General features: G+C 35.0%; 1 protein-coding gene across 3 annotated transcripts in view; it reads right to left on the bottom strand.

Annotated features, from left to right (window-relative positions):
* Nucleotides 1-17,112, bottom strand: part of MORN5 (MORN repeat containing 5) — a 59,731-nt gene that overhangs the window by 16,329 nt on the left and 26,290 nt on the right. The window contains exon 5 of one of the 3 annotated variants that reach the window (XM_031954242.1): nt 10,521-10,624. The exons of the other annotated variants lie outside the window; for them this stretch is intronic. Coding sequence (XP_031810102.1) covers nt 10,551-10,624 — 74 coding nt within the window. The 3' untranslated portion in view covers nt 10,521-10,550. The remainder of the gene's footprint in view (nt 1-10,520; nt 10,625-17,112) is intronic. 3 annotated transcript variants of the gene reach the window in all.

The following is a 17,112-nucleotide window of genomic DNA, read 5'->3' as shown; positions in this document are numbered from 1 at the left end:
GTCTGCCCTGATTTCCTCCTTCCATTCGTTATTCTACATGAAATGTTCTTTTTCCTAGAAATTTCCATTCTAGTAAATGTGGACAACATATTCTGATAACAGTATTCCAAACATGGTCTCTGAAAGACACGGCTTTCCCTTATTATCTTCAAAATATATTATAGGATCATAGGATTTAGAGACAAATGAAAACAGAGATCCCATTTACAATCCCCTCATTTTACAGATGAGGAAGCTGAGGTAAAGAGGAGTTAAATTCCTTGTCCATGGCTATATGAGTAGAGCTGGGAGTTGAATCCAGATTCACTGAGTGGTGCCATATCTCCCCAAAAGAGATGCATTGAATTATTCTCCTGACATGGAAATTGTCATGATCTTATGTGATCAGGGAAATGTCAATTATTAAAATGGACAGGAGATTGGACTAAGTCTCAAAAATGCCATTTTATTCTAAATATTCATTTATCAGTCATTTCATATTTCTGTAGCATTTTAAAGTTTTAAAAGTATTTTCATAATAACTCTGCAAAATAGGTAGGAAGGTATTTATATTCCCATTTTACAGATGAAGAAACTGAGGCCAAGAGAAATCAAGTGACAGTTTATAAAAAAAAAATTAAAATCACCATTTCTGTCTTTAGTAATTCAATTTCAATTTTTGAGCACTCTCTTCAGTCAGGATAGTCAAAAGAACTATTAGATAAAGAGGCCTCTTTTCCACCAGGAAAACTGAAGGCTGAGGCCAGGGGCAAAGGCTGCCAAGCAGGGGATCCTTAAATATCCCTACCCCAAAGGGAGGAAGATGGCACCACTTTGATAAACCTATCTGGTGGCTGAAAGCCCTTCCTGAATGCTTCCTACCATCTGTTTTGGATGCTTTCAAGACTTGGCTGGAGGCCTAAATGTTTTCCTGCCTCTTCCTGCCCAGCTTTTAAAGTTGTCCCTCTGGATCTCTTCTCCGTCATCCTAACTTCTTTCCTCTGTTTCTCGTGCACCCATAGAAGCGGTATGTCCCTGGTGCCCATGTCTTTGGACTCAGCACAGCTCTTGAGGAAGCCCTTGAATTCCTCTGCTGGGTTTTAGCTGTACTGCTGAGGAGGACTCATTCTGATTTCCCTTTAAGCTGCCCACTGACCCGGTTCTCTTCTAGATCCCTTCCCTCCTGCCCTCTTTCCCTCTGGATTTAGAACTGCTAGATCTGAATTTGAATCTGGTCTCCGGTTTTGTTGGCCTTGTGCAAGTCACCCAACTGCTCAGGGCTTCAGTTTCACCTGCCACATATGGGGTTAGTTGAAGTGATTTTTGAAATCTCTCCCAGCTTTAAATCCTAAGAACCAAGAAGAGCTTGGAGGCATTTGGAAATTTCTTGGGAGAAATCAAAACTGACCCCATTTGTCAATGATGCTGTCATATGCACAAAGATCCCTGATTTGGAAGCCAAGCCCAAGTTCAAATTCTGGCTTCAGAAATTACTATCTGTGTGACTTTGGGAAAGTTTCTTCCCCTTTTGGGGCCTCAGACTAGGTGTAAAATAATGGGGCAGGTTAGACTAGACTTTCCTCTAAGGTCTAGATCTTGCATTCCGTTTTCTACCATCCTATGTTCTAATTTGGGTCCTTTTAGTACGTTCAGCATGATATAATCATGATGCTGAGAGGGATGCAGAGACAATCTAGTCCAAGCCTAACATTTTAAGATGAGGAAGCTGAGGCCTGCTCACATTAGTGAGCATGAAGGGCTTTTGCAGCTGTAACATTTCATGATTTGATGATTCTAATATCGATGACTGCATGTGTTGGCCTAAACTACTGTGGAGGAGAGTTCAAAGTCTTTTTCTCCCTTAAAGAAGTAAATGAGATTTCTAGGCGTTGCCTTTTGTGCTAATGGTTGAAGGTTCCTGTGTTTTTGGAAGGCATTTGGCTTATCTTCCTCATCATTAGTCTTATTGCATTCTAGTATTTTGGACCACTGCCATCCCCCGTGATCCCACTCAGTTTGCATTTAGGGCGTTTGCAGTCGGCCAAGGAAAGAGAATTTTTTTTTTTAAGAACAGATGGCAATGCCAGTGTTTTTTTCTCCCCTTCTCCATACCAAGAACTAGAGTTCAAAAAGAAGCCACTGAGAAAGATCTGCCTTAAAAGTTTGACCCTCGGGTGAAGAGGATTTGACATCCTAAAAGATAATCATTATATAAACAAGAAGTTGTGGAAATGTCTCTAGCTTCCCAAAGGGATTGTGATGTGTTGGAAGAAATATTGACTTGCAATTCAGGAGACCTGAGTCCTAATCCTAGTTAAATAACTATCTACCCTCTCTGGGTTTGTTTTCTTCTCTTAAAAAATGAGAATATAAACTTAAATGTTTCTGTGAGTTTTAAGATATTCAAGAAAGCACTAACATGAATCTATAATTCTGTCTAGGACTAAATTCATTGTCTTGTTCCAGCTGCCCCTTTCCCAGCAATTTTATTTTTGTCAATGGTACCATTTTCTTATTTATCACTCAGTGTTTTCTTTCTTATGGGCCTTCATTCATCCAATTCCCTTTATCAGAAATTCTTTGCCTCTTCTCTCTTCTTTGTATCTTACCAAAGGCCTGCTCAAATGGCACCCCTTCCAGAAAAAAATCCCCCTCAGAAAAATCTGTCCTTCCTCAGACCTCCTTCACTCTCACTTCATTTGCATTTTTTCTTATGCACTTACCATGTCCTATTTTGCATTATAGTTATTTTATGGGTCAGACTCTCATACTTCCAAACCCTTCCCCTCCTTTCCTATTTCTGTTTCTCCATGTCTGCCTCTCTCTCTCTCTCTCTCTCTCTCTCTCTCTCTCTCTCTCTCATACACACAATCACAGGTACACACATGCACATTAATTGTAAACTTCTTGAGGTCAGGGACTGAGCTTTATTTATTTTTATACTTTCTCTGTCCACTAGCACAGTGTTCTATGTGAACTTAATAAGGGAATATGTTGATAAATGTCTAAAATGACAGAACTCTTATAAATAGCCCAAATGCTGGCTGCTAGCAGGCCAGCTCACCAGTCATGTAATTGGTGTAAAATAATTGTGGAATTAAAATACAGTACCAGTGACCTGTGGATTATGCAAATAATATTAATCGTGAGACCTACACTGCTGGAAATGCACTTCTAGGAACTCCCTGGGAACTTCCAGTATGTGTTTCTCCATTTTGGGGATAGGATAGCAATAATCTTTACCTTATACAGTATAATTACTATATAACTTTATTTAGCCAATTTATCTGTGCTGTAAGATTTCCAAAGCAGTGGACTTAAAACTTAGTTCCTAAGATGTTAAAATCAATGATGAAAACACCAATTAGTAGTTGTTTTCATTTGGCCTTTTTCATCTTTTAATAGCTCTTTAGAAAGTGAGAGAAATAATTTCTTGCCTGAATATTTCAAGAAGTTGTGACTATTATTGGTGTGGGTACACTTTCTATTGTCACAAGTATGTCTTATAAGAACTGAAAAATCCATCACCCTGTAGCCTACAGGATAGATGAACTTCTTTAAAATTAGCTAGGTTGGTTCTTAGATGATAGTCACAATAATATGTTGCCACATTAATATGGTTCAGTTAACATATGTCTGCCATATAGAGTAGAAAGTGCTCTGAAGTAGGAAGTGAAAGACCTACACTATTTTTGGTTTTTCCAGGGAGATATTAGTGGCCAGAGGTATTGACAGAATAATAACAAGAGGGATCCCTGGACAAGTAGAGGAATTTAGGAGGAGAAACCAGAAAGAATTATTAGACCAGTTAAGGGTAGAAACAGTAAGAGGCAAATATATAACATTTTGGAGCAAATCTAGATCTTGACATTGATTAGTGTTATGAATTACCTGAATTGCTATTGTCTGGGAGAAAGAAGTTGACTTATTAATGAAACTTTCGAATGAAAAAATAATTTCCCCTTTGACTGGGGGTTAGGAGAGTCAGAGGGGTTAACAACACAATAAGCCCAAGTTCCTGTGGAAGATTGAGGATGAGGAAGGAATGAATCTGTTGTCTTTTGTTCTTAGCTTCCAGGATGAGCTTTTTGAGTATCATATATCATATTCTTTGGGGTGAAATAAAGCTCGTTCCTGTATGCAATAAATTTGTTTGAGCATTTGTATGGGACATTAGGGTCCATTGTCTTTTCTGAAAAGACCTAGACCTGAATCATATTATGATAATCCTAGGAGAAATTCTTGGTGGAGATAACAAGAATGATTTATGAGAACTCCTGAAGACTGAACATGATCTTTGTAACCCCAAAGTTATGGAGGAAGGCCATGTAAAATGTGTGAAGAGGACTAAATGTTTTTTTTTAATTTAATATCTTATTTCCCTCAATTATATGTACAATTTTAACATCATTTTGTCATATTTTGAGTTCCAATTCTTTCCATCTCTCCCTTCCCTCTCACTGAAAAGGCAAGCAACTTGACAAAGATTTATACATATGTAGTCAGGCAAAACACATTTCTACGTAGGTCATGATGTGAAAGAAAACACAGAAAAAAGAAAAAAACCCATAATAAAGAAAAAGTATCTTTGATAGGCATTCAGGTGCCACCAGTTCTTTCTCTGGGAATGTATAGCACTTTTCATCACAATTCCTTCAGAATTGTCTTGGATCATTGTATTGCTAAGAATAGTTAAGTTACTCACAGTAGATCATCATACAATATTGCTGTTTTGTACAACTCCTGATTCTGCTCATTTTACTTTGCATCAGTTCATATGTCTTTCCGGGTTTTTCTGAGTGCATCCTGTTTGTCATTTATTATAGCCCAATAATACATCGTCACAATCATATAGCACAATTTGCTTAATCATTTCCCAATTGATGGGCATCCCTGCAATTTTCAATTCTTTGCCATCAAAAAGAACCAGTATAAATATTTTTTGGTACATTTAGGTCCTTTTCCCTTTTTTTTTAAACCTCATTTGAGGTTAAAATCTCTTTTGAGATACAGACCTAATAGTAGTATTGCTTAGTCAAAAGATATACATGATTATATAGCTCTTTGAGCATAGATCCAAATTGCTCTCCAGAATGGTTGGATCAACATACAACTTTACTAATAGTGCATTAGTGCTTTAATTTTCTCACATCCCCTCCAACATTTATCATTTAAAAAAATTTTTTTTGTCATAATAGCCAATCTGATAGGTGTGTGGTGGTAGCTCAGAGTTGTTCTCTTTTGCATTTCTCTAATCAATAGTGATTTAGAGCACTTTTTCACATGACTATAGATAGTTTTGATTACTATCTGTTCATATCCTTTGACCATTTATTAATTGATGAATGGCTCTTTTTTCTATAAATTTTCTTTTTTTATATATATATTTGAGAAATGAGGTCTTTATCAGAAAAAGTTACCATTATATGTGTGTGTGTGTGTGTGTGTGTGTGTGTTTGTGTGTGTGTGTGTGTGTATTTTTTGGTTTTGTTTTGTTTCTTTGGTTTTGGTTTTGGTTTTTGCTGATGCAATTGGGGTTTTGCTGATGCAATAGTGACTTGCCCAAGGTCACACAGCTAGAACGCGTCAAGTGTCTGAGACACTTAACTTAGTCTTATCCTGACTCCCTAAATGCGCCGACTAGCTGCCCCTGTAAATATTTTTTCACAGAAATGATTACTATGTATTTCTTCATCTTATTCTTCCCCCCCCCTCATTTATCCTACTCTCTCTCCCCTTTCATCCTCTCCATTCTCAAAACTGTATTGCCTCTGCCTTTTACCTCCCCCAATCTGCCCTCTCTTTTTTCAGCTTCCCTCTTATCTCTTTTTCCTCCTACTTTTCCTGAATGGCAAGCTAGATTTCTACACTCAATGAGCTTGTATGTAATTCCCTCTTTGAGCCAATTCTGTAAGGTTCACACCTTCTCCTCTATCCCACCTCCATCTCCTCCATTTTCCCTTTTATTATAAAAGCTCTTTCATGCTTTTATTGTCAAGTAATTTACCTTATTCTAGCTCCCTCTTCTCTCAGTGCATTCTTCTTTCTTGCTTCTTAATTTTAATTTTTTAGATAATCATCCTCAATTCACACCCATTATCTCTGTCAATGTGTGCTCCTAACTGGATTGATAATGAGAAAGATTTTAGGAGTTACAAGTATCATTTTCCTAAGCAAGAATGCAAACAGTTTAACTTTATTGAAGTATTTTAAGACTTCTTTCCTCTTTACCTTTTTATGCTTCTTTTGAGTTTTATGTATGAATTTTTTATGTATATTCAGCTTTGGTCTTTTCATCAAGAATGTTTACAAATCTTCTGTTTCATTGACTATTCATTTCTCTTTCCCTCCCCTCAAAGAGCATACTTAGTTTTGTTAGGTAGGTGATTTTTGGTTGTAATCCTAATACCTTTGCCCTCCAGAATATCATATTCCAAGTCCTCCAAACCTTTAATGTAGAAACTGCTAAATCTTGTGTTATCCTGTGTCTCTATAATATCTGAATTGTTTCTATTTGGTTGTTTGCAATATTTTCTTCTTGACCTAGCAGCTTTAGAACTTGGCTATAATATTCCTGGAAGTTTTCATTTTGGGATCTCTTTCAGGAGGTAATCAGTGGATTCTTTTAATTTCTATTTTATTTCTGGTTCTAGAATATTAGAAAGTTTTCTTAGATAATTTCTTAAAAGATGATATCTTGGATATCTAAGTTTTTTTTTTGTTGTTGTTGTTTTTTTTTTATGGCTTTCAGGTAGTCCAATAACTTTTAAATTACCTCTCCTGGATCTATTTTCCAGGTCAATTGCTTTTTCAATGAGATATGTTACAAGCATTTAAGCGTATACTATGTGTCAGGCACTATGCTAAGTTTCATGGATAAAGAACAAAAAATAACCAGTTCCTTTCCTTAATGAATTTATATTTTACAGGGGAGATGATGTGCACACATATATGTATATACAGAGTAAATATAATGTAATTTTTTGAGTGGAACACTCATAAATGGAGAGATCAGGAAAACCTTCATGTCGAAAATGGCACTTCATCTGAGCTTTGAAGTAAATCAGGGGTTCTAAACAGCGGAAATAAGGAGGACAGACATCCCAGGTATAGAGCCTATGCAAAAGCACAAAGATGAGGATTGGCATATACATGTGAGGAAAAGCAAGAAGGCCAGTTTGGTTGAAATATAGTATGAAGAGAAGTAATATGTACTAAATCCACGAAAGTACCTAGTTCTAGACTGTTAAGGGTTTTAAGAGTCAAATATTTTCTTTTGAGCCTAGAAATGAGAGAACCATTAGAGCTTCATGATCAGGGAAGTACCCTAGTCAAACCTCTGTTGGAATATGACTGGAAATTGTGTGGTTTGGAGAGGAGAGTGACTTGGAATCAGCAGACAAATTAAAAGGGATGTGGAAAATGAATGTGTGAGGAGAAAGAAGGATACAGATTTAAGAGATAATATGAAAATGCAGTTAACTAGCTTTGGCAATTGATTGGATATGATGGGGTGAGGAAGAAGGAGGAGTCAAAGATGAACTGAAAAGATGGTGGTGCCTTCGACAAAATGGGAGAAGTTAGGAAGAGAAGAGGGTTTGAAGGGAAAGATATTAAGTTTTATTTTGCACATGTTGTGTTTGCCTATGAAACACCCCATGGGAAATGTTAGGCAGTTAGTGATACAGAACTAGAGCTCATGAGGAAGAACTGAACTGGATCAAAGGATATATGACTTTTCCAGTGTCATTCCTCCCTCAGTCAAAGCTAATTGCAATCTAAATGTTTATATCCACTATATAGTTTTATGAACTGCTGTGTTGAAAAAATTAATGCAGCCCTGGTAAATCCACTTCTAATGATGAGTTTCTCCGCACTTAACTAGACTTGTTTTCAGAGGGCATACATGGAGACCATTGCCAGACCATTCTTAAAGTCTTTCAGCTTTATGGGGCTTTTTTTTTTTTTTTTTTTGTGGCATTGCTTTTAAGATGTATACATGCCACAATGAGGCAATGGAAGACTTTAATGGAAGAACAGTGTGTTGAATTTAATTCTACATCAAATCCACAGGTTCAAATATGCACAAACCCTCTCTCTAAATAATCAGGGAACAGGAGATATTTTTAAGACACAAAAGGCATTGTTTCTGATTGAAGTAAAGTTGGTGTTATTTTGAAGAGTGGTGCGATTATCATTTGGTGTTATCTATTTAACCGTTTGGAATTATACACTCAATGAAAGACTTTTTCGCTCTAGGACGTTTGCCAGATGTGGCTGATTCTGCATTTCAGACAACAAAGGCAGTAATGTTCCTATAAAGCTATAATACATTATTGATAATCAGGATATTCTTTGAGAATGGTTTGGAGACCTTTGGGGGAAGAATTTCTGCTTTTACACAAACTAATTTGGGATGCCAGCTCTCTATCTTCCACAAAGCCAATTTGGCCCATTGTTAGCTGTATATGTTAAAATGGTTATATGGGTTTATTCTTTGAATATTAATAATGTGCCTTTCATCTGAGGCTCTTTCTTGGTATCATTAATGGGGGGGGGAGTAGGGAATAAGAATTACTACAATTATTTTGCAGATCCCTACAACTCATAAGATTAAGGCAAACTGATACATAAAAGATAGATGTATGAACTTATAAGATTGGTCTTACTTATCCTTCATCTAAGGAATCAAAGATTAGAGAGAGAAGAGTTAACAGTTAATCCTGTGATTTACCACCATATTAAAGGCAATTACCTCAAATCTTTTCAAATGCCTCATCAACCCACAGGCTCTTAAGTGATCCTTTCAAAAGAAGTGATATTGTTTAATGATGTCACTGTTGTATAGTCTAGAAAGAGAACTGGACCTGTACTCAGGATTTGGGTTTGAATTCTGTCTCTGCTAATTGCTAGCAGTGTGCTTTCCTAAATAAGGGTTTTGAAACAGATGGTCTCTGAGGTCCCTTTAGCTCTAGATCTTATGCTCTCTCTAGGATTTGTAATGCTTGTGTCTGATACTGGTACTTCAATTATAGTTGATAGTAAGCATCTGAGTCACTAGTACAAAGCTTTTTGCCAATTTTGGGTGGTAGAACATCTTTTTACCATGCAACATTCTAGTAGAGATGGAGATGTCTACCATACCAAAATGTATATATTTTCCTTCTCAAAATCCATCATTTTCTCTTTTTTAAAATTAAATTTTATTTTTTCAATTAAACAAGCATTCCCTGCCTCCCTCCCCCATTTTCTCCCTACTCTCACTCTTGGAGATTGCAGATGGAGAGGCAACACAAAACTCTTGTAGCCAAATATTCATAGTCAAACAAAACCATATCCCATATGGCTATGTCACAAAATGTATTTCATTCTGCATATTTAATCCATCTTTCTGTCAAGAGGTGAGTAGTATTTTTTATCATCACTCCTTTAGAATCATGATTGATCAATGAATTGGACAGAATTCTTAAAACTTTCAAAAAAATTTTTTTACAATGTTGTTAGTAGTATAAATTATTTCCTGGTTTTGCTCACTTCACTATCAATTCAATGAAATTTCCCCTGGTTTCTCTGAAACTGTCCCCTATAATTTCTAACATCCCAACAGTATTCCATCATATTTATGTAAGAAAATTTGGACAAGTATTTCCCAATTGATGAGGACCCTCTTAATTTCCAGTTCTTTACTACAACACAAAAAGTAGCTGTAATTATTTTGGTACATAAAGGATTTTATTTTTTTTTTTTGATCTGTTTGGGTGTAGAAGTCTGATAGTGATATTGTTAGATCAAGGGTTATGCACAAAACTAGTGACTTTGGGGATTTAGTTCCACCAGTATGGGAGAGGCTTTGGGAAAGGAAGCACATTGATGTACTTGTTGGTTGAGCTCTGAACTGGTCCAGCCATTCTGAAAAACAACTTTTTTGACAACTGTTTCAATCTGATGGATGAGACAGAACTTACAAGTATTTTATTTTGCATTTCTCTATTAGTTATTTGGAGCATTTTTTCAGATGGCTATAGATAGCTTGGATTTCTTTCTCAGAAAACTGCTGGCTTCTTTAGTCATTAGTCAACTGGAAATGGCTTTTATTTTTACAAAATATTATATATCTTTATAATATATAAAATATTATATATCTTTATATATCTTAGGAATAAGATCTTTATCAGAAAAAATTGTTAAGAAGATTTTTCCCATTCCACTGTTTTTCTTCTAATCTTAGCTACATTGGATTTGTTTATCCAAGAAAATGTTACATAATCAAAATTGTCTATTTTATCTTCAATGTTTCTCTCTATCCCTTGTTTGGTTATGAACTCTTCCCTTATCCATATACTAGAAAAATAATTTTTCTTTGGTCCTCTAATTTGAAAAATAATTTATTTTCAAGCCATTTTCCAAACACGTGAAAGAGGGACTAATTAGATGTATAATTACAGGCAGGTGGGGAAATAAGAGATTAAAGTACATTTTTTATACTATAACAGACATCATTGAGTCTTATAAGAAGATAACTTTGACACCAGGCAACATACCACATGAACTGTCATAGATGGACTGGGTCTTCAGTATTGCTGAGCCCCACACCTCCTTTTGAAAGATGACGAAGTTGAAGCCCAAAAGGAGAAGGCAACTTTACCTAGATTACAGAGAAAGGTAGTAGAAACTCAAGGCCTACAGTTCAGGATTCTTGAGTTGCAACCCCATTTCCCAGATATCTTCCTAGCAGCCACCAGTACGAGATTTTTAAAAATTTGCATTCTGGGGCTTTGCTCTTCTTATTAGTGATTGTTTCACCTGGACCACAATTTTAAGAATTCTCTCATCACAAATCACTTCACTCCTTCTTTGACTGCTTCAAAAGCAGATTAGCCCCCAATCCACAACTAAGTTAATCAAAAGTACCTCTCCCCTATTTGTGTTAATTGCTCCCATTAGAACATTAGCTCTTTGAAGGTAAGAACTTTCTTTGCTTTTATATTCATATCCCCAGAGCTTAGCACATAGTAAATGTTTAATAAATATTTTAAAGTTCATAGTATCTTAACATTATGCTGTTTTAGGATACCTATAGTATATGCCTGCATAATTAGCCAATTCTGATTCCAAAAAATTATCTGTTTTTGAGAGGAGCAATATCATGGAGAAGCAGAGTTCTGGTCCAGCTTTGCACTAAAGACTCATTAATCTTGCACATATCAAAAGAATGAGACCATCAAAGGCTGTAGGATCAGGATGACCAGGTTAAGGACAGGTTACATCTTTAGTAGCTGTAGAGTTTTTGATACCCCTTGAAGATGATCTTGGAATAAGAATGTAGAACATATAATACAAATGGAGATTGAAACTTCTTAAAGGACCAGCATAGACTACCAGAGGCAAGGCTGCAAAAGAGACCATTACCTTCCTATTAATTGAAATGGCTCATATTTAAATATATATATATCATTTTAAAGTTTACAAGTACTTTTTTCACTATATTATAAAGCTGTGGTTATCAAAATCATTTGGCATTGGCTAGGAAATAGAGCAGTGGATCAGTGGAATAAGGTTGGGTTCACAAGACATATGATTATAGCAATCTAATGTTTGATAAACCCAAAGACTCCAGCTTCTGATATAAAAACTCACTATTTGACAAAAATTACTGGGAAAACTGGAAAACAGTATGGCAGAAACTAGGCAATGGCCAACATATAACATCCTATGCCAAAGTAAGATCAAAATGGGTTCTTGATTTAGATATAAAAGATGATACTATAAGCAAATTAGGAAAACAAGGGATAGTCTACCTATAAAATCTGTGGAGATGGTAGGAATTAAGGCCAAAGAAAAATTAGAGAATATTACGAAGTGCAAAATGGATAATTTTGATTACATTAAAATAAAAAAGTTTTGTGCAAACAAAATCAATGCAGCCAAGATTAGAAAGGAAGCAGAAAGCTGGGAAACAATTTTTATAGCCACTGTTTCTGATAAAGGCTCATTTCTAAAATATATAGAGAACTGAATCAAATTTATAAGAACACAAGCCATTCCTCAATTGATAAATGGTCAAAGGATATGAAGGATTTTTAATCATGTAAAAAAAAAAATGCTCTAAATCACTTTTGATTAGAGAAATGCATGACTCCAAGATCCCAACAAAGCAGAGCTTGCTTTTCTAATTCTAAGTCCCTGATTTGTTTAGAACAAAGAACTGTGATTTCACTGTTAAGGATAGGGTTAAAGACTTAACCTTGTCCTGGGAAATACTTTTCAAGCTTTTTGTTAGCTGGGTGTAGTAAGTTTCTAGCATCTGGTTATGACTAAAGAGTGAACAGCAGTTCTTTATCAAGGAGAGACTATCTAGTCACCACTACACCCTTGAATATTTAAGATGAGGTGGCCAGCTAATAACCCTGAAAAGATTAAGCTCAGAAATTGTTAGAAGGAAACAATGAATGAATGACCAGCTATAAAAAATTAAGCTAATTGTAAGTTTTCTAAATATGAGATCTTTTCTCAATCTTTTCTCATTTGACTTTCATCAACAACTAGCATAGCATTGGATTAAGTGAAACACATCAATATTGCCTTCTTACAATTAACAAAATCAAATGATCCCCCTATCTTCAAAATGCTGCTAATGGAGGAGGAACCTCATAGATTTTCCCTTCAGAAGCAAACAATGAAATTAGGGGACTAGCGTTAGGGATTTCCACTATGCACTGAAAGACAAGAAGGAAAAGGATTTCGGGGCAAAGGGTTATCCTACCAGCTCATGATGAATGTAAGCAAAAAAGATCATGATGAATATAATTACAACATCTGTTAAAACGACTGAATAAATTAAGGAATTCTATAAACAAAATTTTAATATCCTCCACACAAGATCAGTATATACTTTGTGACAGGATTCCAAGTGATGATGGCAAAAAAAAAAAAGTTAGGAAATATAGTTCATGATGCTGAGTGAAATGAGCAGGACCAGGAGATCATTATATACTTTAACAACAATACTAGATGATGACCAGTTCTGATGGATCAGGCCATCCTCAGCAACGAGATCAACCAAATCATTTCTAATGGAGCAGTAATGAACTGAACTAGCTATACCCAGAAAAAGAACTCTGGGAGATGACTAAAAACCATTACATTGAATTCCCAATCCCTATATTTATGCACACCTGCATTTTTGATTTCCTTCACAAGCTAATTGTACAATAATTCAGAGTCTGATTCTTTTGTACAGCAAAATAATGTTTTGTCATGTATACTTATTGTGTATCTAAGTTATATTTTAATATATTTAACATCTACTGGTCATCCTGCCATTTAGGGAGGGTGGGGTAAGAGGTGAAAAATTGGAACAAGAGGTTTGGCAATTGTTAATGCTGTAAAGTTACCCATGTATATATCCTGTAAATAAAAAGCTATTAAAAAAAAAAAAAAGGAAATATAGTTCAGGTTTTGAGAAATATAAGAGGTCTAACATTAGACTATTCAATCTTCCAAAAAAGAGTCAAAACATGAAATGCATAAGAGATCCTGAAAAACCACCAAAAAAAAAAAAAATGAAACTGACATATATACTAATAGATAGGAAATAAATGACTAGACTCATTAGCTAGACTCAATTGGTTGTATATACCGAGATCATTGATAATTTAGAGCAAAGGTCAAAATCAAGATCAAATTAAAAGGCCAATTAGAAAAATACACTCTGAACAATATCTTCATCCTTACCCATTCGAATGAAGAAGAAAATGAAAAAAGGCAACAATATTAGACTTAATGATAATTTTTTCCTGCAAAAGTTTAATAGATATAAAACAGGTGCCACAATGAAGAGGTTTAAAAAAAAATCCATAAACTGTTAAGCCAACAAATATTTGACCCTTTGATAAAATGGAAAGAGATGAAGGTCAAATATAATAGTGATTTAAAATAAGAGGAAAATGTATGTTCATCAAAGATGTTTGCCTCTCCCCCCATTTAATATTTTATTTTTTCCCAATTACATGCAAACTTTCAACATTCACTTTCATAAGACTTTGAGTTCCAAATTCTTTTCCTTTTTGCCTCCCTTCTCTGTCCCCCTCCCCTAGGCATCAAGCAATCTGTTATAGGTTATACATGTACAATCATATTAAACATAGTTATCCATTAGTTATACTGTGGAAGAAAAATCAGAATCAGAATAAAGAAAAAACAAGAAAGAAAAGACAACCTAAAAAAGGGAAAATAGCGTGCTTCAATATGCATCAGTCTCCATAGTTCTTTCTCTGGATGCAGACAGCATTTTCCATCATGAGTCTTTTGGAATTGTCTTAGATCATTTTTCTTTTCTGTTATATTAGAAAATCTGATAGGTAAGAGGTAGTATTGCAGAGCTGTTTTAATTGGCTTTTTTCTAATCAATAGTGATTTAGAATTTTTTTCATATGATGATAGATAACTTTAATTTCTTCATCTGAAAACTGCCTGTTCATAGTTTTTGACCATTTATCAATTAGGGGATGACTTTTGTTCTTATAAATTTAACTCAGTTCTCTTATTTTTTAGAAATTAGCCTTTATCAGAAACACGGGCTTTAAAAATTGTTTCCCAACTTTCTGCTTTCCTTTTAATCTTGGTTGCATTGGCTTTGTGCATAAAATTTTTTTTTTTATAATAGCTTTTTATTTTTCAAAATACATGCAAAACACATGCACTCTTGTAAAACCTTGTGTTCCACATTTTTCTCCCTCCTTCCCCACTTTCCCTATCCCCTAGGCAGCAAGTAATCTAATATAGGCAAAACATATGCAATTCTTCTAAACACATTTCCATATTTATCATGCTGCACAAGAAAAAATAGATAAAAAAGGAGGAAAATGAGAGAAAAAAACAAACAAGCAAACAACAACTACAAAGGATTAAAATACTATGTTGTAATCTACATTCAGTCCCTATAGTTCTTTTAATGAATGCAGATGGCTCTCTCCATCACTAATCTATTGGAATTGGTTTGAATCACTTCATTTTTGAAAAGAGCCAACTCCATCACAATTGATCATTATATAATCTTATTGTATACAAAGTTCTTTGGTTCTACTCAGTTAGTTAGCATCAGTTCATGTTAAGGACCATGCCTAGGGAAGGGGCAGGTCAGTTCTCTGAGAGCCTCTACAGCTTGAAGAAGTTGCAAAGCAGCCTTCGCAGATGTTCCTTGTAAATTGGGGATGAAATAAATTGGAGGCAAGAGGGAAAAGGAGAGAGGTCAAACCTCTCAGTGGAGAGGTCATAGAACACAACTGCTTTTCAGTCTCCTTACATCATGATCATCCTCTCACATGAAGAGATCCATTCCCCAACTGATGGGCATCCACTCAGTTTCCAGTTCCTTGACACTACAAAAAGGGCTTGTGCATAAACTTTTTAAAAAGTTTCCATGTATGGCATACTGTGAAAGAAAAATCAGAACAAAAGGGGGGGAGGAACCACAAAAAAGAAAAAGCAAACAACAATAATAAAAAGGCGATAATATTATGCTTCTTTCCACATTCAGTTTCTATAGTTGTGGAAACTTTGAATGTGGATAGCATTTTCCATCCCAAGTCTATTACCACATTGCTGAGAAGATCTAAGTTTATTATAATTGATCATCACATAGTTTTGTTACTGTGTACAATGTTCTCCTGATTCTGATCACTTCATTTAGTATCAGTTCATGTAAGTTTTTCCAAGCTTTTCTGAAATCAATCTGCTTATTATTTATTACAGAACAATAGTATTCCATTATATTCATATAATTTCCAATTCCTTGCCACTACAAAAAAAGATGCTATAAACAATGCAAAAAACTTTTAAATTTGATGTAATCAGAATTATCTATTTTGCCTTTCATAATGTTCTCTATTTCTTGTTTGGTCATAAATTCTTTCCTTCTTCATAGATCTGACAGATAAAAGTATTCCTTGCTCTCCTAATTTGCTTATAGTATCATTCTTTTTTTTTTTTAAATAACTTTTTATTGACAGAACCCATGCCAGGGTAATTTTTTACAACATTATCCCTTGCATTCACTTCTGTTCTGATTTTTCCCCTCCCTCCCTCCACCTCCTCCCCCAGATGGCAAGCAGCCCTATACATGTTAAATAGGTTACAGTAGATCTTGGATACAATATATGTGTGCAGAACTGAACAGTTCTCTTGTTGCTCAGGGAGAATTGGATTTAGAAGGTATAAATAACCTGGGAAGAAGAACAAAAATGCAAGCAGTTTACATTCATTTCCTAGTGTTCTTTCTTTGGGGGTAGCTGCTTCTGTCCATCCTTGATCAATTGAAACTAAGTTAGATCTTCTCTTTGTTGAAGAAATCCACTTCCATCAGAATATATCCTTATACTGTATCGTTGTTGAGGTATATAATGATCTCCTGGTTCTGCTCATTTCACTCAGCATCAGTTCATGTAAGTCTCGCCAATCCTCTCTGTATTCATCCTGGTGGTCGTTTCTTACAGAACAATAATATTCCATAACATTCATATACCACAATTTACTCAACCATTCTCCAATTGATGGGCATCCATTCATTTTCCAGCTTCTAGACTATGGTATCATTCTTTATGTCTAAAACATGTATCCATTTTGACCTTCTCTTGTTATATGATATGAGATATATATCTAGTTTTTGCAATATTATTTTCTAATTTTCTCAGCAATTTTTGTCAAATGGTGAATTCTTGTCCTAGAAATTAGAGTCTGGATTTATCAAAAAGTAGATTGCTTTGGACATTTACAACTGTGTCTTTTATATCTAACTTATTCCAGTGATTCCCCATTCTATTTCTTAGCCAGTATCAAACAATTTTGATAATTGCTGCTTTAAAATAGAGTTTTAGATCTGGTACAACTAGGTCACCTTTCTTTGAATTTTTCTTGATTTCCCCAATATTCCTGACCTTTTGTCCTTCCAGATGAATTTAATTATAATTTTTTTCTAGATCTATAGAATGATTTTTGGTAGTTTGATTGTTATGGCATTGAATAAGTAAATTAATTTAGGTAGAATTGTCATTCTACATTCTACATTCAGCCTATCCACGAGCAATTGATCTTTTTTCTGATTAATGAGATGCTTTGACTTTATTTCTGTGAAGT

This window comes from Sarcophilus harrisii, chromosome 2 (genome assembly GCF_902635505.1).
Source record: "Sarcophilus harrisii chromosome 2, mSarHar1.11, whole genome shotgun sequence".
Classification (NCBI taxonomy): Eukaryota; Metazoa; Chordata; class Mammalia; order Dasyuromorphia; family Dasyuridae; genus Sarcophilus; species Sarcophilus harrisii.
This window is presented reverse-complemented; position numbering and strand designations above follow the sequence as displayed.